This window comes from Pseudorca crassidens, chromosome 2 (assembly GCF_039906515.1).
Source record: "Pseudorca crassidens isolate mPseCra1 chromosome 2, mPseCra1.hap1, whole genome shotgun sequence".
Classification (NCBI taxonomy): Eukaryota; Metazoa; Chordata; class Mammalia; order Artiodactyla; family Delphinidae; genus Pseudorca; species Pseudorca crassidens.
The window spans coordinates 82,451,609-82,473,967 of NC_090297.1; the positions used below are offsets into that span (position 1 = coordinate 82,451,609).

Consider the following 22,359-nt stretch of genomic DNA (forward strand, 5'->3'; position numbering starts at 1 on the left):
AGCATAGCACTGCTGGCTCCCTGACTTAGATTCTGACCTCTAGAACCATAAAATAATAAATTTGTATTGTTTTAAGCCACTAAGTTTGTGGTAACTTGTTTAGCAGCCATAGAAAACGCATATGTTCCCAGGCCTCATTTTAGCAGAGAGACTTTACAGTGTAAGCCATCCCTTCTTTTTTTTTTTTTTTTTTTTAACATCTTTATTGGAGTATAATTGCTTTACAGTGGTGTGTTAGTTTCTGCTGTATAACAAAGTGAATCAGCTATACATATACATATATCGCCATATCTCCTCCCTCTTGCATCTCCCTCCACCCTCCCTATCCCACCCCTCAGGGTGAACACAAAGCACCGAGCTAATCTCCCTGTGCTATGCGGCTGCTTCCCACTAGCTATCTATTTTACATTTGGTAGTGTATATATGTCCATGCCACTCTCTCACTTTGTCCCAGCTTACCCTTCCCCCTCCCCGTGTCCTCAAGTCCATTCTCTACGTCTGCATCTTTATTCCTGTCCTGCCCCTAGAACGCATTTGGAGTGACGGTGAATGACCACCCCTGCCTTCCTGTCTCACCAGATTTAACAAATAAAAATACTGCATGCCCAGTTAAATTTGAATTTCAGATAAACAGTGAACAATTTTTGGTACAAGGATGTCCCAAACAGCGTCCAGATGGGACATCCTCATGCTGAAAAACTGTTCGTTGTTTATCTAAAATTCAAATTTAACCAGGCACCTGTATTTCATCTGACGATGCTAACCCCTGGAGCTCCCACATCCGAAAGCTGCTGTGGAGCACAGTCCCCATAATGGCCTTCAGAGGCCACGGAGGCCTCAACCCTGGCCAGGACCCTTGTCCACCCAGCACAGTAACTGGCCTCCTGGAGTCCTGGACTCCCAGTAGTGGACAAAACCCTAAATACCATAAATAGAACAGCTTCATGAACTTCCCTGGCCTCCACAGTCCCATGCCTTCTACACAACCCTCTGGGCTGGAGAATGGAGCAGGTGGGTCTCAGTTACCCCCTGTATGGAAACTGTCCAGACCACACAAGTGAAGCCCAGGTCACAGCTGGTGCCGAGTGGGTGCGGACTCCGTGAATCTCAGGGGCCTGTAACTGGGTGCATATTCCAACAGAGCCTTCCTGTTTTGTCCATACCTTACTTCTCATCTCCAGGCAAAACCTCACCCCAACTCTATTCCCAGAGTCTAAAACATTTTGAGGTGGAGGGAATTATTGAGCTCATTGGAGTCCAAACCTCTAATATTCCAGAGGAGGGAAGTGATGGAAAAGGGGTTAGGTGACTTGAGAAGGTGACACAACAGGCGAGGGAGAAAGCTGGGACACCATGAAAATGTAACTCATTCATTCAATGCTCATTCACTGCGTTCCCATTCTGCAGGGACTAGGAGAGTTACTGGGGATACAGCGAGAATAAGATGAATATTCTGCCCTCCCCAAAACTAGCTAGGCTAGTTTCCAGGCTAGCTGGAAATGCAGGCATTTAAACAGCAGGAGGTGCTAGGCTGAACGTCGTGAAACCAGAGCACAGAAGAGGGAATGTTGAGAATTGCTAGTAAAAGTAGCTGGTATTTATTGTTTATTATGTGCCATGCACTATTCTAATTGCTTCACAGATATTAATTCTTTTAACCCCCACAGCCACCGTATATGGTAGGTACTTTTATTATCTCCATTTTAGCAATGAGGAAACAGATTGCTTATTAACTTGCAGTGAACCTTGTGACCTTGCCGAGATTTGAACACACAGCTTGTGCTTAACCATTACCCATTAGCTCTTTGTCAATTGGGGGGGGGGGCAGGACAAAGAAGGGAGGGTTTATGAACTGTTTCACTGAGGAGGCAACACTTGAGCTGGGCCTGGAAGAATGTTCAGGAGGTTCCAGGGCTGGGGGTGAGAGGTGTGATGAGGGATGGACCAGAGAACCGTATTACTTTAATTGCCTAATCACTCCCTCGATGGGGAGAGAACGAGTGATGCTATTCCTTTTGGAGCTGTGCTCAGACACTAGGCAGAGGGACATCCAGTCCTAATGGTAAAGAACGAAATTCCATGTACAATGAGGATGATCGGTTAAAGAGCTGCAAGCCCATGTCGCTGTTTAAATTTAAAATAATTAAAATTAAATAACATTTAAAAATTCAGTTCCTCAGCTGCACTAGCCCCATCTCAAGTGCCCACGAGCCGCATGTGGCTAGTGGCTACCCTATAGACAGCACAGAGAGAGCACTACTGTCATGGAGGAAAATTCCCATGGACAGGTCAAGGAGACCGAGACAGAGATCAGGAGGAAGGCACACAAGGCAGTCGGGCTAAGAAGCAGGGTGGGCACGGAGGCATGGAGGGAGCTGGGTCCACAAGACCGGCCTCCGGAGTGCAGGAGCTGGGCTCCTTCCTAAGCTCTGAGTTCTGCTGATCAGGGAAGCATCAGCTAATCAGAAACTGCAACACTAAATAAAGGCACACCCCAGTGGCCCAGGCCCTGTCTTCTCCCCACATGAAAGGCCTCAGCCCTAATGCCAGCAGCACAGCAACTAGAAACCCAAATGTCACGTAGGTGAGGAACTGGAAAGAAATTTCCCCTAAATTCCTGCCCTTATCTCCATCTCCCTTTTATTACCAACTGGAAGTCATCACAGGCATTTCTAGGACTTGAGTTTTATGAGCTGAAGAGAAAGCAAAGGGGAAAGTGAGCAAGTGATGCTGCCCACCCCCCGCCCCTGGATTGGGATGGGAGGGGAGCCAAGCAGGGCCGGGCAGCCAGGCCTGACCCCAAGGGCCGCCCCAGGAGCGCACTGTGACCAAACCTGGGCACTGGGGGTGCCGGGTTCCAAGGGCCCTGACGCTCTGCCTCAGGGCTGAACCTCAGCTCCCCTTGTCTAGTTTCAGTGAAAACCTCAGGGTCTGAGAAGCCAGAAAAGCAGGTATGGGCCTCTCTATTGTTGTGCTGGGAACAGCTTGAAAACCCCCTTCAAAGGAGCCAACCTCAGCCAGGCAGGTGGGTCCCCTCCCTTCTCTGGGCTCAGACGGCACCCTGTGCAGACCTTTGCCTCAGGACTGACACAGGCCCTGAAATTCTCTATTTACGTCTCCGTCTCCCCTGGAGTCTAGGGGAGGTGCGGTCCTGGCCAGGAGAGCCAGGCGGGGCGTCTGTGCTAAGGCCCCTGCTTATCATGCGTTCTCACCGTGTTCATCACACTAGGAATCCACACCCCCAGGATGCTGGGCCATGAGCCCATGAGGCCCCAAACTAGAGCAGTGGTTCTCATCCCTGAGCCATCAGAACCACCTGGAGAGCTTGTTAAAGCAGAGACCGCTGGTCAGTCTGCGATGGGGCCTGAGAATTCACTCCCAGTCCTTGCTGAGGCTATTGGTCTTGGACCCTGAGAACCACTGAACAAGCACGGGACTAGGAACGAGAAGACCTGATTCCGCACCAGCTCGGACAATTCTAGCTCTACAGCTGTGCACAAGTCGGTCAGTCTCCAGGCACGTCAGTTTCCCCATCTGTTTGAGCCATCTCGGCATTAATGTGAGTAGCGCAGGCGCTAACAGATGTGAAAGTCATATGTTAGTGGGAAAAACACTCTGAATAAATACAGGAGATTATGAAAACAGACAAAATAGATTTGGGGGGGACAGAGGGAGTTCGCCTGGCACTGGGAAGAAATGGTCCAGGAAATCAGAGGTCTGCTCTACTTGCGGCCGTTATCGGGCTCTGTGACCTCAAAGGCCACCTCAGCACACTCAGACCCTGGCTCTGCCTTTTTCTTGGCTGGAACTCTCCTCTCACAGGCATTTGCACGGTGCCTTCTCTTCAGTTAGATCTGCTCAAATAGCACCCCCGCAGGAAGGTCTTCCCGGCCCACTGAATTTAAAACTGCCCCCAGTCCCTCCCTAACTCCGACCCTGCTAGACCTTCCTCACAGCCCCTTTCACAATCTGGCTTACCTGATTAGTGCCTGTCGCCCCCACTGGAATAGGAGCTCCCAGAGTCAGGGGTTTCCTCGTATTGTTCCCACTGTATTCTGGTACCTAAAACATCTCTAGGTGTTTGGTGAATACATGAGTAAACCCCAGTTTCCTCAACTATAAGAGGAGTTTGAGCCACATGGTCTCTAAGGTTCCTTCCAGTCATAAAACTCTGAGATGTTTTAAGGGCTGCCAGGATTTGTGCCACTCCAGAATCCTGCGATGGGAATGCTCATCACCACAAGTGACCCCCAGGTATTCTCCTGAGTGTGCGGCACGAATCTGAATGATTCTGAATGTGAAAGCCAGAAGGAAAAAAGAAACTCAAGGTCTCCTTTGCCTTTCTCAGGCTCAGGCTCAGTGCCCACCCTTCCCCTCCAGGGACCACTGAGCAATGACATCCACCTACCTGCTCTGGACGGACTTGGGAGTTGACCAGAAGGTAGACAACTGAGTCAGACAGGCCAATGCTCTTTATGAGAAACAGTGACAGTGTTTCCTCATCTTTTAGGACATCCCGTATTCGTATTCCTCTTCCTGCGTACGAATGAAGAAAAGAACAGGGTGTCGGAGGGGAGATGGGTCAAAAAAAGGAAAACATCTAGAATCGATTTCTAACTTGACTATCAGAGGAGGGCCCTGTTTTGGGCTCCCTGGGAGCGCCTAAGAGTCAGGGCCCCTGCCAGTGGCAGTCACAGCATTTACTGCTGGAGCAGACGAGCCAAATTTAGTGAGAAGGCACACAGGGTGGAAAAAATTAGGTCGGGGTGGTGGTCATCGGATGCTTTGTGGAGTTGGTCTTGGACAGTGGGGTGGGGTGAGGAACAGTTTTGTCCCCCTGGAAATATTTGGCAATGTCTGGAGACATTTTTGGTTGTTACAACTGGGAAAGTATTGATACTAGTGGGTAGGGGCCAGGGATGCCACCAAACGTCCCACAAGGCACAGGACAACCCCGTTTCTCTGATAAAACAAAGAACTATCTGGTTCAAAAGGTCAATAGCGCTAAGGCTGAGAAAGCCTAGTCTAGAATAGGAGGAGAATTAGTGCCATTGTCATGGGGTAGAGAACCCTTCTTGGTGTTTCTGTCGGCTCAGCTGTGGCTCTAAGCTCAGGGTATGGACATGTACTAAGAGAGATCAGGCTGTCTGGGGCAAGAAAATCTTCAAGTGGGGAAAGGGGGATTGGCCTGTTGCCTGGGCTTGCAGTTTCATGCCCTGATCAGCCCAGTCACATTCTTTCAGCTCCACTCAAAACCTACTGGAAGCAGAATTTTCTTTATAAGGAGGCATAAAGGACTTCTAACAGTTGAGGTGACCTTGGGGCAAGTGACTGAACCTCTCTGTCTGCACTTTCCACATCTACCTCTTAGGATCGTTGTGGGGTGACTTGGGATAAGGAGTGTAAAGTGCTTATTAGCTCCCAGCTCAAAAAAATGCTTGACCTGATTGCATTAATATTATTCTTACCCCTCCCAGGGGAGGCACACCCACCTTCTCTGCTTGCTTCCAGGGCCAACATTCACTCTGAAGCTGGCCCACTGCTACAGTTCATGAGGCACGAGCCAGAGAAGACGGGGACGGGCCCAGATATTTATGAAATCATTTCAGCATGAAAACAGTTATCTCTACATCACAACTTCTCCGGGAGCCTGGCTGACTGCTTATGTCTTAGTTCTTCTTTAACTAACTTTAATCATCAAATGCTCCTGTTCCTTCCAGGCTCTAACACCACAGTGCTCTTCCTCCCCAAATTCTCCCCAGGCCGCCAAGAGGCCTAGCTCCCCAAGTGCTTGACAGTCACCCTTTATGTTCAGGTTGTGACTTTCTTTGTACATGCCTTGTCCAGATTGATGTCGCTGCTAATTTCCTCTTGAAAGGGGATGGGCCAGCCACAGGCCTGCCCGTGCAGCTGGGGCAGGGGAACCAGCCCCGAGGTTCCACCACACAGCAGCCTCTCTCACCACGATGGATGTCCCTTAAGAGTTGTACTGCCAGGTAGCTCAGTATCACTACCTTTTGCTTAGGAAAAGCCCAAAGCCTTTAGGGGAACCTGACTATAATATATAATAGTTCCTTTTATCTTCAGTGGATATATTCTGAGCCCCCACCACAGTGGTTACAGATAGTACCAGACCCTATATATACTATGTTTTTTCTTATACATACGTACCTATGATGAAGTTTAATTTATAAATTAGGCACAGTAAAAGAATATCCAAATTGCCAGCATCACTGGTCTTGCACTTTGGGGCCGTTATTAAATAAAATAAGAGTTATTCTTACACAAGCACTGTGATACTGCGATAGTCGATCTGATAAGCTAAGCTAGACAGCTAGTAAGTGACTAACAAGTGGGATACCTGGGCAGAGGAATGGTTTCCATCCCGGGTAGGTTAGCCCGAGATTTCATCATGCTACTCAGAACGGCACACAATTTAAAACTTATGAGTTGTTCACTTCTGGAATTTTCCATTTAATATTTTTGGACTGTGGTTGACCACAGATAACTGAAACCATGGATTGGGGGCATTCCCCCAAGAGAGGGGGATGGTTCTGAGAGGGGCTGGTTTATTTTCTTCTTGCCTTCTTTCCTTTTCAATAACATATGTCTGTCATCTTCCAAACCCAGCTTCCTTTTTTCTTCCCCTGGGGCACCAGCTTGGTTGTTCATCTTCGAATCATTTCTTTGTATACAGCATTATACTATATCCTCTGGCCTCCAGCAATGCAACCCCGAACACACACACACACACACACACACACACACACACACACACACACACACAGGCTCTTGAGAGTAAGGAGCTAAGGATCCTGCTTTTATTATACTCCCCATCATACCTAGCAATGCTGGGCACAGAGATGTAAGCCCTCCAAGTCACCTCTATCTGACACCCAGCATTAGAGCCTGACATGGAATCAGGTCCTTGGTAAATGTCTGCGGAATGACAGGTGACACCCAATAAATATCTGTTGTCTTGACCTGAGAGTCAGGGCCCTATCTGACTGTGTAACTCTTCGTTATTCTTTAACTCCCTCACCTGACCTTACATACAAATACCTTGCTGGGGAGAAGGGACAAAACAAGGGAAACTGGGAGTGACTTCGCCCTGGTCCAGCTTCCCAGCCAGGTGCCTGGCCTGCTGTGGCCCTAGGGAGAAGGGGCAGGAGCGTACTGGTTCAGCACACCTGAGGAGGGCCGGGGCCACCCTGTTCGGAGAGCGTGGGGCCGAAAGTGTAAGCAGAGGCCGATACCAGACAGCAGCTACACCAGACTCCCGAGGGAGAAATGTGAACTGGGGGCCTGAGGAAAGAAAATTAAATGTAGTTTAAAATGTGGTTCTTCTTGTTCTCTTCCCTGGGAAGATTAGAGGCTGGGGGAGGGGGCCGCTGAGGCCCATGGAGGTCAGGGGAGCTGAGGCTGGGGTGGGGGAAGCCAGGAGAAGGTGTGCGTGAGGCTAAGGGGAAGACAGCGTTTAAAGATGATTGAGAGACTGCAAAGCTTGCTTGGGGGTGAGTGGGGAGGGGGCTTCACGGCTGGTCTTTTACCATTAATCCTCCTCTGCGGAGAATGCAGTACTACAGGTTTGCTAGGAAAGGAAAATGCCCTGGGTCACCATTGGCATACTTTCCCAGGTGACCGGGAACTGACAGGCAAAAGCACACCCCAGGTACAGCCGCCCACCTCGCTTTCAAAGGCTTAACCCTCCACTGCAGCTTTGGGCTGAGGAGTCAATGCTCAGAGCCGGCAAGGTCCCCAGGGGACACTGGGACAGACTCTGAAACCGTCTTCAGTTCTGACGGTGGACTTCAGTCCCCGGCCTGGAATTCCTTCAGAGACTCTGTCTCTTTCTTGGGGATGGTCCCCTTTCCCCTCTCATGGCCACCAAGGTCAGGGGTTCTGCAGAGTCTGTGTTCTCGGCCCCCAAAGTCCTTTGGAGAGCCTTGGCTGGCCTTCCCTGACTCAGTTTTCCCAGAGCCCCGAAGCTGCCCTCTTGAAGGGAACGTTCGCCGACAGCCCGAAGGCCGGCAGAAGGAGCACCTGCGCCGATTCAAAACTAGTCCTGCGTCGGGCTGGGAAGGAGTGATTTTGGTTCTCATATACAGGCTTGAAAGACCACAGAGACATTGTGGTTTGCAATGACTTCCTTTATATTTCCTCCCAGCCGGACTCCATCCGACAATCAGAAAACAAAATGAAATATCTGCTGGATGAGTGGGGTAGACAGTCATTCCAGGGGTCGGATAAGCCCGTGTTCTCATCCGCTTGTTTAACCTTGGGGAAAAAAATGCTTTCTTGTTTGTGCTTTCCCATTATTTCCCTCACTATTAAAATGCTGACTGTGCTCATACCCCGCAAGGCCCCTTAAGCTTGAGTTAAGTAAAATCTTAGTAAACTTCCGAGCAACAAAGAAGATAGTTTGTAATCTGGTTTTACTACATAAAGTATATGCATTACTACCTTTGAAAGAATTAGAATGTAATGAAGCAATCTTAACGGTCATCTGATCATATCTGTGTCCTTTATCACTCCAATGAGGAGAGAAGGGAGAAGGTGGCCCAGCGGGAGGAGGATCAGGTTCTCCTTGGAGAACTTTCCCCTCCTGACTCCCCTGTGCTCTTTGAAGCCCCCCTGCTTCCCTCCACCAGCCCCCCACATGGTGTGGTCACTGTCCACTTGGTCCTTCCACTTCTGCCCAGGGAGCCCTCAGGGGAGGGCACTGGTCTGACCACCTCTCTGTCCCCGGGGACTGGCACCCTGCCTGGCTCGGTGGGCACTCACCAAACATCTGCTGACTGCGCTGCATGCGTGAGGAGCCCTAGGGAGTTGTTTGTACCATTCTCCCCGAGCAGAAGCTTTTCTATCCAGCGCCCTCGTCCCCTTGGATGTCTCTTCCTCATCCTTGTCATCCTCCAAGATCATCCTGACAGTCATTTCCCCGTCTCCATCCTAGGAGCAGACATCTCCCAGCAGCAACAAACCACTTCCTTCGCTGCCTCTGAGCCCCACCCCTGAAAAATTTTTTCCACTCCCAGGACTGCAGTGACCCCTGGGGTCCTGGCAGCCCTGTTCTCTTCCAGCTGCTCATGTGCCCCTGCAAGGGGATGTGGTGCAGCTGGTGCCCAGGCCACTGCCATGGCCAGTCTCTCCGGCCACCTACAGAGGAGCCTATGGCGATGTGACAACCACGCAACATTCACTTGTGCTCTAAAAAGAGATGTCAGAGTGGTTACTGGGTTTGGGTTTTGCTTGTTTCTAGTTCTTCCTCTGGGGAGGAGGGGCACGGGAGAGGGAGCTCCCCCACCCTTCCTCCTCACGCTTCTGGCCTCCAAGTGGCTCTCCTACCCACACCACCTCAGGGTCCAGCCAGCGTGGCCTCTCATTTCCTTGCCCTCCCCATCACCTAACCTTCACCTCCGCTCCACTTCAACAACCATGGCCACACCTGGGGGCTTGTTTTTGTCTGTCCTGCATGCCTTTGAAATCCTGAATTCGCATATTTCACATTCTGACCACATCTGTCAATCTTTCCATCCTGCTATTTTCTCAGTCCTTAAACAGGGTCATGGAGCCCTCCAAGACCTCTATTCTCTTGCCCCTCCATTTTCCCCTGGGCAACTGCAGGACTTCTGGCTTCTCCTCCGTCCGTATGCAGCCTGAACCCGATCCATGTAGTCCAATCACCACCCTCCTGGACTTTCTGTGGCACCTCCCCACCAGCCCCCAGCCCTCCATCCCCCCCACTCTGCGCCTGCTCTGCCTCAGGGCCTGGGATGCTGAATATTGCCAGAAGAAACAGAATAACTGTACATATTTATGTCACGATAAGCATGTGCTCTGACCTCCCGGGCTCCGTACTGCTACTTGGCATTGCTTCCACACGGTCCTGGGTAGCTCCCTCTCTAGGACTCTGTGAAAGTATTCCACACCTTTACCATGCTCCACAAACTCCTCCCCCTGCGTCCAGCCCTTCACCTGGCCTCAGACTTCCCAGAGCACCATCACTCTCTGCATTCTCCTATATCTGGACTTACCTGAGATGAGACCTTTCCTGCCCTCCTTCCCAATTTCCCACCTTCAAGGCTGGCAGGAAGAGGAGTTCTCGCCAAGGTAAGCCTCGTGCTGCCTCTAGGTCCCATACCTTCCTGCACCCTCTGGTATCTTTTCCAACCAAATCTCCAAACTCTTTCCTGTATCTTCAGTCTCTCTGGTGGAGAAGGCAAGTGAGAGGCGAGTGATAGTGAGAACACTGAAGCCCACCTCACCTGCAATCCTCTCGGGGTGCGCCCGGAGGGTGTTCATGAGTTGTGACAAGGTGCAGAGCTCTGTCCAAACCTGGCCGAGGTGCTGGCTCTCTGGTGCGCCCATGAGGAGTTCTTGAAAATCTTGATAAACCCTTGCCAAGCTGTAAGAAAGAGCCTCATCAATAAAGACATAGCTGTCGTTTTCATCAACATCATTATCATCATCATAACACCTTGTGTAATTTTTTAACATACCACCTGCTTGACCTATCTATTACATTATGTATTCTCTCAATATTGCCAAGGCAAAGGAGAAAGATATTTTTACTTCCTTATACATATAAGATAACACGGGCAGTGAGAAATTTGTTGTCAAAAGTCTTCCAACTTTGCCAGGGCTGGGTCACCTCTCAACCCCATTCTCTATGTGTTTCCTGTCCCAAGAACCCTTAAATAGGATGATATTAGGAGATATTACTGGAGGCTCTTCCCAGCCAGTACCCACTTCTCTGAGACCTGCCCTTCCAGCCATTCACATGAGCAGGTTCTAACAGCCATGCTTAACCCGCAAAGTCCTCTCTGCATGCACGTACACACACACCCCCACCAAGGCTGATGGACAAGAAGAATAAAGCTGGGCTAAGCAGATCTGTTCCCAGGAATTTGAGTGGTACTCAGGGATGCTCTTCCGATTGCCCAAGCTGAGGGGCCGTGAACTGGGCAACTAGCGCCAGCCCAGGCATTGAGAAGCAGGGGATACTGGTCCACGGAGAGAGGCAAATGGAGTAGAAGCCCAGAGGGAGGCAGAGAGGCTGGACCTTGTAGGCCCAGACAGGAGGGGAGACCTCCTGACGGCTCTCCAGTTCTTCTCCCACTCCCTGAGGACTGCCTTGCTGCTCCTGGCTTTTCAAGAAGGTCTAGTGTTCAAACCATATCTTTCCCTCTGAGGCTTAAACTTGTTTAAATGTGTTTCTGTGCCTTGCAAGCAAATGAATATTTCACTCATAATGTGTGTGTGAAACATGAAACCCAGACTTCCTTGTTCAAATGCTGAGTACAGCTGGAGTCTGAAACCCCTTCCCTTCCCCAGCCCCCACCTCTCAATCTGTAGACACTGTCAGTGCCAGTCCCACCAAAGCTCCATGCAGCCTCCACTGAAATGCCTTCAAGTCTCCCCTGATCCCATCATGTGACCCATGGGGTCTCTAGGCAGGTGTTTCTTCTCAGGCACCTCAAGGAAGCTCAAGCTGAAAGTACAGACTGTAAATTAAAGCTTCCAGGTGGTGTTTGCAGCCATGGGAGCCCAGCTAAGATGCCATCTGCTGACTTTCCCAGGAAGATGGGTGTTCTGTGTTCCCTCCTCTATCTTCCTATCATCCAGGGGTTAGCAAGCACATTATAGGCTTGTGGACCATGCAGTCTCTGTCACAACTACTCACCTCTGCCTTTGTAGGGCAAAAGCAGTCGCAGTTTGTTCCCAGTGGGGAAGGCTACCTCTGAGTATTAAGCTGAATTACCAAACGTTCTTTTTTTTTTAGTCAAAATGCAGTTTTGTCCTGGAGGAATTATATCCAGATCTCCTCTAAGGAAAGAACTGGAGTAACCAAATATCTCAGTTTCCATCTGATTTGATGTTTATACAGGTAGGTGAAGCCTACTCCCCAACAAGCCTTTGTTGGTGAAACATCACAAGTTGCAGCTCGAGGTCAGCCCAGTGGCTGAAGGACAATCCTGTCCTCAGCCCTGAGCCTCTGTCTATAGAACATGTTACATCAAGTCCCCCTACCTCCTGCTCTGAGAGGGAATTCCAAAAATAGACGCTTTTCGTATGGAATTTGACCTGAATTCGATCCCAGACCAGAGGTCATTAACCTGGAGTCCACAAGTCCCCCGAAATCATATGCACAGTGTAATGTTTTTTGTGTGTGTGTGTGTGTGTCCATCTTTCTTGGGAGAGGGGCCATCAGTTTTCATCAGATTCTCGGAATGGTCGTCAGCCCCACAGGTTAAGAACTTCTGCTCTCAGGCAGTACACTAAGATTTTGCCAACCAAGGGAACTGATGGCATTTATGACAGAGGATTTGGAAATTGTCTTTGTCTTCCAAGAAGCAAACTTCACCTTGTAAACTTGATTTCGTTCACCCTCAAAAGGTTCCCTGACATTTTTCTTAGCCTTTAGATGTCCAAGAAGGCTTTTAAAGGAACAGGGATCTCTCAGAATCGATCCAGCGTGGAGAGTGATGTAAGGGTACAGAAGGGGAACTGAGGTTTTTTCATCCAGTGACTCCATCCAGGAAGGTGAATGACCTGGAGGCAGTGGACACATCTCAGCAGGGGGCTGAAATTAGACTCCAAGTCACATCTTGGGGATATATGAACCAAGAAATTGTGTTCTGTGGCCTTAGTTTGAAGCATTTTCCTCAAGTGCCCTGACAGCTGATAGAATGCTCCAGAGAGGAAACATGCCCTGCTCCTTTGAGTTTAAGGTTTCAGCAAACCACAAAAACACTCACTCAGCGTCACACGCTCTGTGTGCTCACACATGAACTCCAGGGCAAGATGAGAATAAAGGGTGCACAGCTTCCTCCTGGTATGGTGGGAATCTCAACACTTACATGGAGTTGTTATAGTTTGACACAATTCCAGGAGATTCTCCCGGGGTGGGACTTTGAAAACAAGGATTGTTCACATTGCAGAAAATTCCCTGGAGCCATGGCAACATTCCTGCTGAGGGCATCGCCTTGTTGGGAAAATGGCCTTTAAGACAGGAAATGAAGACAAGGAGTTAGTCATTGACACTAAGTAGGATGCAGGCCCTAGGATCTAGAGCCTCTGCAGGAAGGACCCCTGCCCTTCTGGTGCTTTCCTTCATTCACCAACACTTAAGAAGCAGGGGCGGGACTTCCCTGGTGGCGCATTGGTTAAGGATCCGCCTGCCAATGCAGGGGACACGGGTTCAATCCCTGGTCTGGGAAGATCCCACATGCCGCGGGGCAACTAAGCCTGTGTGCTGCAACTACTGAGCCTGAGCTCCAGAGCCCGGGTGCCACAACTACTGAAGGCCGTGCGCCTAGAGCCCATGCTCCACAACTAGAGAAGCCACCACAATGAAAAGCCTGCACACCGCAATGAAGACCCAACGCAGCTAAAAATAAAATAAATAAATAAATTTGTTAAAAAACAAAAAACGAATCAGGAACATCTAATATATGCCAGGCCCTGTGCAGAGTGCTGGAGACAGGGTCTCTTCTCTCAAACTCCCAGTGTAGTGGAGAGATGGACAAATGTCCTAATAGAGGCATGGATGGAAGTGTGAAGGGGGAACAGAGGAGAAGCACATCGTTTTGGTGGGGGGATGGGGAGGGGCAGAGAGATGTTAGCGCAAGAAGCCTCTGCGAGTTGCTGATGCTTGAGGAGGAGAAGAGACCCTGTATTGAGGGTCCTTCCACAACTATGTATTGAGCATCTACCCCCAAGCTATGTATTGAGCATCTACCCCCAAGCATGCAAAAGGGGGCCCAGGCGCAGGTTATGGGCTCCTTGTGGGGTGAGGTAAAGAGGCAAGAGTTTGATGCGCAGGAGGCTGTGTCAGAACTTGGGGCCTGAAACTTAAAAACAAGAAGTTGAGGAGCAAGAATAGGGGACTGAGCAGCTGTGTGTAACTCCTGAGGCCCTCACCTCAGCTGTCTAGAGCCAGAAGATGTCATCCTGGCCAGAAACCAGATGAAGACTTTCTCTGAGGTGCATAGTACAAAAGAGGTACTTACAGGCTCATCTTCGGTCCCAGGACACCTCTGGGGTCCAAGAAATACTATATTATTAGTATACTATTTTTTGTCCCTTCTCATTTTTCTTTAGCAACATGTCTCACATATCTCTGAACTGTCTCCAAAATATTTCAAAGAACTCATCTATAATCTGCTCCCTTTGAAGTTAGGAAGAGTTTAGGTATAGGAAAAAAACAACCAAATAAAAAATAATTACACAGTTCTTCAGTAACCACATGTAAGTATTTGCATAGAATGTGTAGGATTTAAAAGTTAGTTTGCATAACGCCAATGAATCTCTGTTTTCTGCATCGTAGGCATAAAATGATGATAAGCAGATCAGATCCTGGCACCCCCAGCCCCCAAAACCTTTCTAAACAAATGGATAGGCCCTCCAGGCCTGCCAAGGCTCCCCCTGCCCTCACCCCCATTATGCTTACATTCATGTTGGCTGTAGAGTGGGTTGACATTCCTTAACCAGATCAGGACCAGAAATAAAGATAAAGGCCACACAAGTTCCACCACAAAGCGAATCTGGGAAAACAAAACAAAAAGAGAGAAAGACCAGTGATGCTAAGAGATTACAGGAAACATACCCAAAGCAGACATACTTCATTTCAGTGCCTGTCTATGCAACAGGACTTTGGTTGTGGTATATTTACCTAAAGGACTTCCTTTTTTTAAAATCCCATCTCCCATACTGCCTCTACTTTGATATATTAGACTAACGAGACTTGGTGTCCCTCTGGGTTCCATTCTGCCTCTATTTTAGAAAACTGCATTAGCACAGTACTTTCGTCAAAGGTCATCAAGATATGCCCTTGGACGTTGCTGTGCACATGAATGCGAATTCTGATTCTGTAAGACCCCATCAGATCTCACATGTCTAACAAGCTCACAGGTAATGCTGATGCTGCAGGTAGTAAAGGTATCCTTGTAACCTCTCCTTCTGCAGATGAGGAAACAGAGGCCCAGGAAGGGCAGGTGACCTGTGCAGTGTCTCATCAGCAGTGACAGCATTGGAACCAAAATCCAGCCTCCTGTCTCCCGGCTCAGTGCTCTTCCACATTCCCCCCACTCCCACACACACACCGGCCCTGTCTTCTTCTAGCGCTGCTAGACTTTGCATATGAGGTCACTGAATGAATGAATGAATGAAGGTGCAAATGCCTCTGTGAACTACTGTGATCCACAGCAAAGTCAAACCCAGAAATCTGGGTATACCAACGTTTTCCTTCAACAATTTCTTGTTGCTTAAACTTATGCCGCCGCAGGATTTTATAATACTGGAAGAGGTTGCTGATACCGACATACAATTGAAAGTAGGTATTTAAATTTAGGTTCAATTTAGAGTTTAAGGACTCTTGACTCCAAAGGAAGGAGAACAAGTTGGTTGCTTCAGCCCACACCCTGCGGCATTGCACATGAGGGTATGGGTGGAGGTGTGGGATTATTGGGGGAAGGGTGGGCGGGTATGTATTGGGGAATGTAATAGTTCTTCTACCCAACCCCCATTCCAGAGACCTGAGGAAGGAAACTCATAAGATTTAAAGGAGAATTAAGGCAGATGGCTAAGAATAGAAATGTAAGTATATATAGATCTGCTAGGGGCTATTCTCATGGTTTTAAATTTAACCCTTTGTTGTTCCTTCCAAAGAAATGTACTTAAACTCTCAGCAAAGTAGTGGACACCATAGCAGGTGCTCAATAAACCTTTGTTCCTTTTCTGTTGGTGAGGTCTGCTGGCAACTGAATTATTACAAATCATAACAGAAGTCGAAGAGGGTAAAAAAATAATACATTGAAGAAAAAGCAAAAGGTGTTCAGGGTAGGTGGTGATTATGCAGTTGTAACTTTTTACAAAATGTTTTATCCAAAATATGTCTAGGGAGGATGTTTTAGAGGAAAAACTCACACAAACATTATGGGAAGAAGAAAGAATAGAAGATTTTTCCTTAAGGTACATATTCTCCCCGAAAATGGCAAAACACCAGTATTGGACAAGTCCCATCCCGTGTTAAGAGGACTGACCCCAAGCATACTTGATAGCCATAGAAATGCTGGCAGTCCCCCCAGGTCATGCAAATCAAGGGAGGAAGAGTAAAGACTGTGCCCGGTGACCCTATCTCACTGTTAACAGCTTCATCCATCTTTGCTGGGTACTAGCCAGCACAGCTGTTCCCACAGCAGCGCACTTCCCCTGTTTTATCACTCATCGTACTTCAGAGTCATTACTCCTTCATGAAGGTGGACCCCTCACTAGCTATAAGCTTCCTGAGGACAGGGACCACATCTATTCTTGTCACTACACCCAACACAGGGCCAAGCTTATAATAAGTGCCCAGTAAATATTGGTGGAATGAGTGAGTCTCTGTCAAGACTGGTCTAGGAGGCTTCTCTGGAAAGCTGGAGGTGACTAGAGGCTTAGGTAAACAAACGTTTGCAGACTTAACAAACTGTTTTCCCCAGGGACGTGTATGCTGGCTTCACGCCTTCCATCCCAGGTCGCCCTGTCAGTGGGCAAGGTTGGGGAGCAAGTTCCACAAGATAGCAATGTGAGTGATAGATGCAAGCAATGAAACCAAAACTTATTCGTGGTGTCCTCACCAAGGAAATGAGACAAGCAGTCCAGATTCCACACATTTGACTCTTCCTTAAGACAACTGCTTGCAAAACTGGCTTCCTATCTAGTAAGTCAGCCACCTTCCATGAAGCAATGTCTATCTGGGAATTGCCTGGTGTATAAGACATTGATGTTGATTTGAGAATGGGAAGAACTAGGTTAGGAGTCACTTTAGGGCTTGCTTAATCCCCAAGTCTCAGTTTTCTCATCTGTGAAATGGGACTATTTTGTCCTACAGCTTATACTGAGGGTTAAGAGTGTGTCAATACCAGGGGTTCTTAGCCAACTTCACTCCCTATTAGCTGTACAACCTTGGGTAACCCATTCTACCTCTCCATGCCTCAGGGTGTCTTCTGTAAAATGGGGGTGATATCAGGACCTACCTCTCAGAGCAGCTGTGAGGATGAAATGAGTTCACTGTGTAAAACACCTAAAGCAGAGTCTGGCACGTGGTAACATTCTATCAACGTGAGCCATTTATTATTGACTCTCACAAGGCTCACAAGGACATTGTAGGTGACAGCACATTATAAAGTCTGAAGAGCAAGGAGTTATAATTTAAATTATCTGCAACTCCTAGGTCTGCCCTCCACTCACATTTATGTTTCCTCCTTTTCTCCCTTTCTGGAGTCAGAACTGCTCAGTTGTCAGTTTGGAAACATGGGGCTTCCTGAGAAAACTAACCACACACTGTCCCCTACTCCATATGTTAGAGGACCTTGGACCATGGGAGGGTCAGCCAGCCTGTCTTACCTGTCCCATGGATAAAATTCCTAAACTTAAGCTAGTGCACCTCATCTCTCTTTGCCATGTAAGTCACACACTCTCTCATCTACTCACCCACTCACTCACTCACTCTTGTATTTTTGAAGTATCTGGTCTTTGGAAGTCCACCCATCAGGAGGAGGCCAGATCAGAATTTTCTTTTCCTCCTTCATCCTTTGCCTAGTGCTAGGACTAGTACAGATTTGCAGGTGTTCCTCTTCACCATATCTCTGAATTAGGGCTGCTGTTTTCTGCCTATAGTCCCTGCCTCTCCAATGATCACCTTCGTTGACCTAGGTCTGCGGTTCTCACGCAGCTGCAGGCAGGAATCCTGTGGGGAGTTTGGGCCATGCCCCACATCAATTACACCAGGATGCCTGGCCGTGGGACATCAGCTCGGTGTCTTTTGTTTGTTTTTTAACACTTCTCAGGTAGTTCCAATGTGCAGCGGGGGCTGAGAACCACTGGCACAGGTAGTGGTTGGTAATCTTTGAAAAGCATTTTTTGAGAAGTCAGTGTTACTGCTCCAACTCTGCAAGCATTTGTTTTGGAAGGGCTGCATTTCACACTTCACTCCCTGCACAAAGACCACCGGCAATTCTTTTCTAGCCCTTCTAGCCCGGCACGTCCTCACAACAACCTCTTCTCCCTCCCCCAGAATTGTGGACTCAGCACCCCAACCCCAGAGCGGCATCTTTGTCCTTGATGCTCAACTGTGCACAGGCATACCCTAGGGAGAAATTCCACAGTGTAATTAAAAACATGTTTTCGAGCAGCTCTGACTCCCCACACCCCTTCTCTTTAAACATGTCTGTAACTTTAATTAAGCCCAGCCGAAGCTCAGAAGGGGCCGGTGGAAATTTTTTTTTCCAAACTGGTATTTCCTTGTTCCCTTTTTTTTCCCCCTCCCCTCCCCCTCTCTTTACCACTCAACCTACTTAGGGGAGGAGGGGTCACAGGGAAGGGCAGAGTCGTGCTTGTTGTTTTAAATCTTGGCCAGTTAGGTTTTCTTCCCTCCTACTCTGTTTTCAATTTGAAAGCGGGTGGCCAAGTTTTGAAATGAGCTGCAGGATTCTCCCTTCTGCACCGAGAGCCCAGACAGGGTTCTCAGCCTGGATGAGTATGACCCAGGACCTGGGAAGGCTTGGAGCTGGCGGCCCAGCTTCTCCACACCTGCCAGGTTTTCCTCACCTAATTCTGGTCCCCAAGTCAAAGGTCACAGCGGTACCAGATGTCCAGGTCTGGGGTCCGAGAAATGATAAGCCCCGTACTCTCATGAATCCTTAGGCTTCCCCAAGTATCCCGCCCCGATATGGAAGCTGGGACCGGGGAGATGACAACAAGGGGCCCTAGACTATGGGCTCTAAGGGGCACGAGACACATCTAATGGTCTTTATAAACCGTCCCAACACAGGGCCTGATCCATCGAAATGTGGGCGCACACGTATTTGTCTCCACCAGTGGGAGAGTCTTACCTCTGGAAACGCATGCTCTGGGAACGACTCCTTGTGGAGCCTTCTCTTACTCCTGCCAACCCCAGTCTCTCTTCTGAGCTCCCAGAGCTCATCCTCATCCCCCACCCCAAGCTTCCTTCTACTCCACAGTTGCACATGGTTTTCCACTCAGCAATTGTGCACAGGCACCTGTTTCCACCTGGCTCTGAATTCCATGAGGGCAGGGGCTGTCTAACTCACCTGGCTATATAGGACATAGAGGGTGACCATACAGCCTGGTTTGCCAGGTCCAGTATCAGTTTACACTTATTGTGCTGGTGCAATTATTAATTATTACTATTATTATTAATAGTGCCTCCTTTCACTTTTAAAACTACCCTGGATTGGATGATAAATTATACAGTCACCCTACCTTTGTGGTCTTCCTGACCAGCTAATTAGACGGGGCTTTATACATGGGGGCAGTGTGGGGTAACTGACATGTCTGCCTGTCCTGGAGTCCTGGATCCAGCCCCACCAGTCACTAACATCTGAAGCCTCAACAACCTCATCAGTACCCATGGCGGATAATAGTGGTAGCTCTCTCACGTAACTGAGGTGAGGGTTAAATGAGGTGATACTTAGTGCAGTGCCAGGCACTTACTAATACTTAATAATGTCAACAGAGGAAGAAAAAAAGGGAGGAAAGCAGAGATCTGAAGATTTTCATTTATGCTCTTAGTGATAAAGAGAGGAGGAATGGGGAAATTTGGTATCTGGTTTTTGCTCCTGCTCTGCTCACAATAGTAAACATCAAAAACCATGAAAGTTTGAGGAATTAAAAACCTAGGAGCTGAGTTATGGGCTGCATGTGTTGTATTTTTCTTTCTTAGAGTCACCATGTTGTGAAGGCAGAAGCTTCCAGAAAGTTTACAGGCAGCTTCAAAAGTTTACAGAAGGAGCCATAAGAGCTTTTACATAAGAGATTTTAGGGGCTGTGGGGATATCTCCATTATACCCAGACATCCTGGAAATTTTCGGAATGTGGGAGCAGAGGGGAAGCTAGCTGGAGGCACACCAGACAGAGACCTCAATTTCCAGGCCATCAGGATGTCATCATACAAATGTCAGCCCCAACTAGGTGCTTCCTGGGAGATTCCCGCAGTCAAGGTCCTCACCCTGAAAGGCCCCATCTCGCTGCAGAGGGGCTGGCAATGTGCTCCCCTAGGAAGCACACTGGAGAAGACAGAGTCCCTGAACAGGGGCCACCTACCAACACCAGCAAAAGGAAGCAGAGACTGTGAGGGCCTCTGAGCCAAACCCTGTGACTGAAAATAGGATTATTCTCTGTAACGTCAACATGCTTTGCCACAGGAATGGAAGCATTTCAGGCCAGCAGCTGTTGTCCTTGGGTACATTTTTTGAGGACCATGAAGAGCACATTGAGAGTCAAATTGAGTGAGAATGTTAATTTCTCAGCATCCCATAGATTATAAGCATCATGCAGGCAGGGACCGTGATTGTCTTGTTGGTCATTGTGTACCCAGTACCTGGCACAGTGCCCAGCAATTATTAAGTATTTGTTAATTGCAGGTTCCTTTAATAACAAATGTTATTAAATGAATAAGTGAACAAATTTAGTAATGAGTCTGTTTCAATTTTGCCTATTTGCATTCTAGAAAGGAAGCTCCCAGAAATGAGAGATTGAGTCTCTGATTACCCCTAGCACTTGGCTCCTGGGATAGCAAATAACTTCAGTGCTAATTTGAAAATCACACCAGCTTTGACAAAGGAAAGCAGCCTGAGGACACTGGTGTCTCCCAGTAGGACGGGGTCCTAACTTGTCTTTCCCCTCCAGCCTCCCTAAGTCCTGCCCAAGCCATACAAGTGGGAAGGATCATCTGTGCACATGGTTGGATTGTGTCCCTTGCTGCTCCCTTTCATGCCAGTTATTAAGCTATTCTACCTCAGTCCCAAACCCTTTTGCCAGCCGGGGCTTCTTCCTCCTGGGTCTGGGCCTAAGACTGGGCTCAGAGACCCCAGCAGCAGCCTCATTGAATCCCTTACCCACAGGGCTGAGTTCCACCTCTGCTAACATCTCCTCTGTGTTCTCCTCTGTATTCCGCTTTCTCCCTTTGGTTCTCTCAGCTCTAGGGGTGGTAGCTGCATCCTGCAGTTGCTACCTCCATGTCACCCTGGAGTTCTGTCACATCCTCAGTTACCAGCCTTGTACTAGCTAACACCTCCTTGTATTAGAGTCCCTCTGACTGGACCCTGACTGAGACACTCATCACAGGTCTTCAGATGTTCCACCTGTTGGCCCCCTTCCCTCTCTAACTTTCTTTCCAACGCCCACAAAAACCCTGTCCTGCCCACACAAACCCACTCTGAATCGAGGCTTGGAAGAGATCTGTTCTCTTCTTCCCTACAGCCTGTCTTCCTCTCTGTCTCCTTCCAAGCTCTCCTGCTTTGCCTGGCTCTCTCTAATCCCAACCCTGCCCACCCCTCAATCCTCCCCCCTTCGTCTTCTCTCGTCTCCTTTAGTCATCTGGCATTGCCACGCCCCTGAGGCCATAGCAATGTGCATTATTTCTTTACAGTTATATATAAAGAAAAAATTTACAAAGGCCAGTCAGATTAACATGTATACCCCTGGAATCCCTGATCTCCTGTGGCTCTTGCCTGTTCTCAGGGGATATTTGGACTATGTTCCTTTTTCTTGCTCTTGGTCTCAAAATATATTTTGGGTTCTCACAGTCAGACTCGAAGTGCATAGGATCTGTGTCTTTTAAGTCCCTGGTCCAGCCCAGTCCCATGTGTGCTCACTGGAAGTCTCAGTAAACATCTGTAGTTGTTGATAAGATATCTCACTGAATCTAAGACACCATCAATTGTTAGATGCACTGTTATTTTTTGCACACTAAGAAAAGAATGTGTCACTTCATTGTGAGCTGCAGTCCAATTGCAGAAATGTGAAAAACCAGTGTGCTTTGTAGAACCAATGAAACATAGTATCATTGGATTGGAAAGCTCTTAGAGAGCATGGTTTTCCTTTGAGCCTGATCTTCAGGACTTAGGGCTCTTCCTGCCGCACAGTACGGCTGCACAAGGGCATATGGACAGAGGAGCAGGTTTAAAAAACAGGGGCAGGGGAGGGATGGGCAGGCAATGGATTCATGTTCAGGGCAGGCAAAAGCAGACTTTATAATATGGCTGTGCTGGGCTGTAGGTGGAAGGCAGCTACCTCAGGACAGAGAAGCACATCTTCCTGTGAAGGACATTTGTCAGAGAGGCTCACAGAGGAGCCAGACAGTTACCTGCTGCTTCAGTGATAAATGGCAACCAGCCCATTGGCTACTCACTTTACCCACTCCCACCCCACCCACTCTCTCCACTGTCTATTTGCTCCACACCTCCTCAGTGTGAGACCACAAGCTGCACCTGTTACCTTTTGCCTTTTCCGCAGGGTCCAGTTCTTCCAGAGCAGAAGCTTGATCTGTCTGGCAAAGCCCATGCTGTTGAC

The 22,359-nt window shown here is 48.5% G+C and overlaps 1 protein-coding gene across 1 annotated transcript in view; it reads right to left on the reverse strand.

Moving 5' to 3' along the window:
• Positions 1 to 22,359, reverse strand: part of ABCA4 (ATP binding cassette subfamily A member 4) — a 143,739-nt gene that overhangs the window by 111,058 nt on the left and 10,322 nt on the right. Inside the window, exons 2-5 of the mRNA XM_067726958.1 lie at positions 14,456 to 14,549; positions 12,864 to 13,005; positions 10,269 to 10,408; positions 4,409 to 4,536 (exon numbers count right to left, since the gene is read on the reverse strand). Coding sequence (XP_067583059.1) covers positions 4,409 to 4,536; positions 10,269 to 10,408; positions 12,864 to 12,985 — 390 coding nt within the window. The 5' untranslated portion in view covers positions 12,986 to 13,005; positions 14,456 to 14,549. The remainder of the gene's footprint in view (positions 1 to 4,408; positions 4,537 to 10,268; positions 10,409 to 12,863; positions 13,006 to 14,455; positions 14,550 to 22,359) is intronic.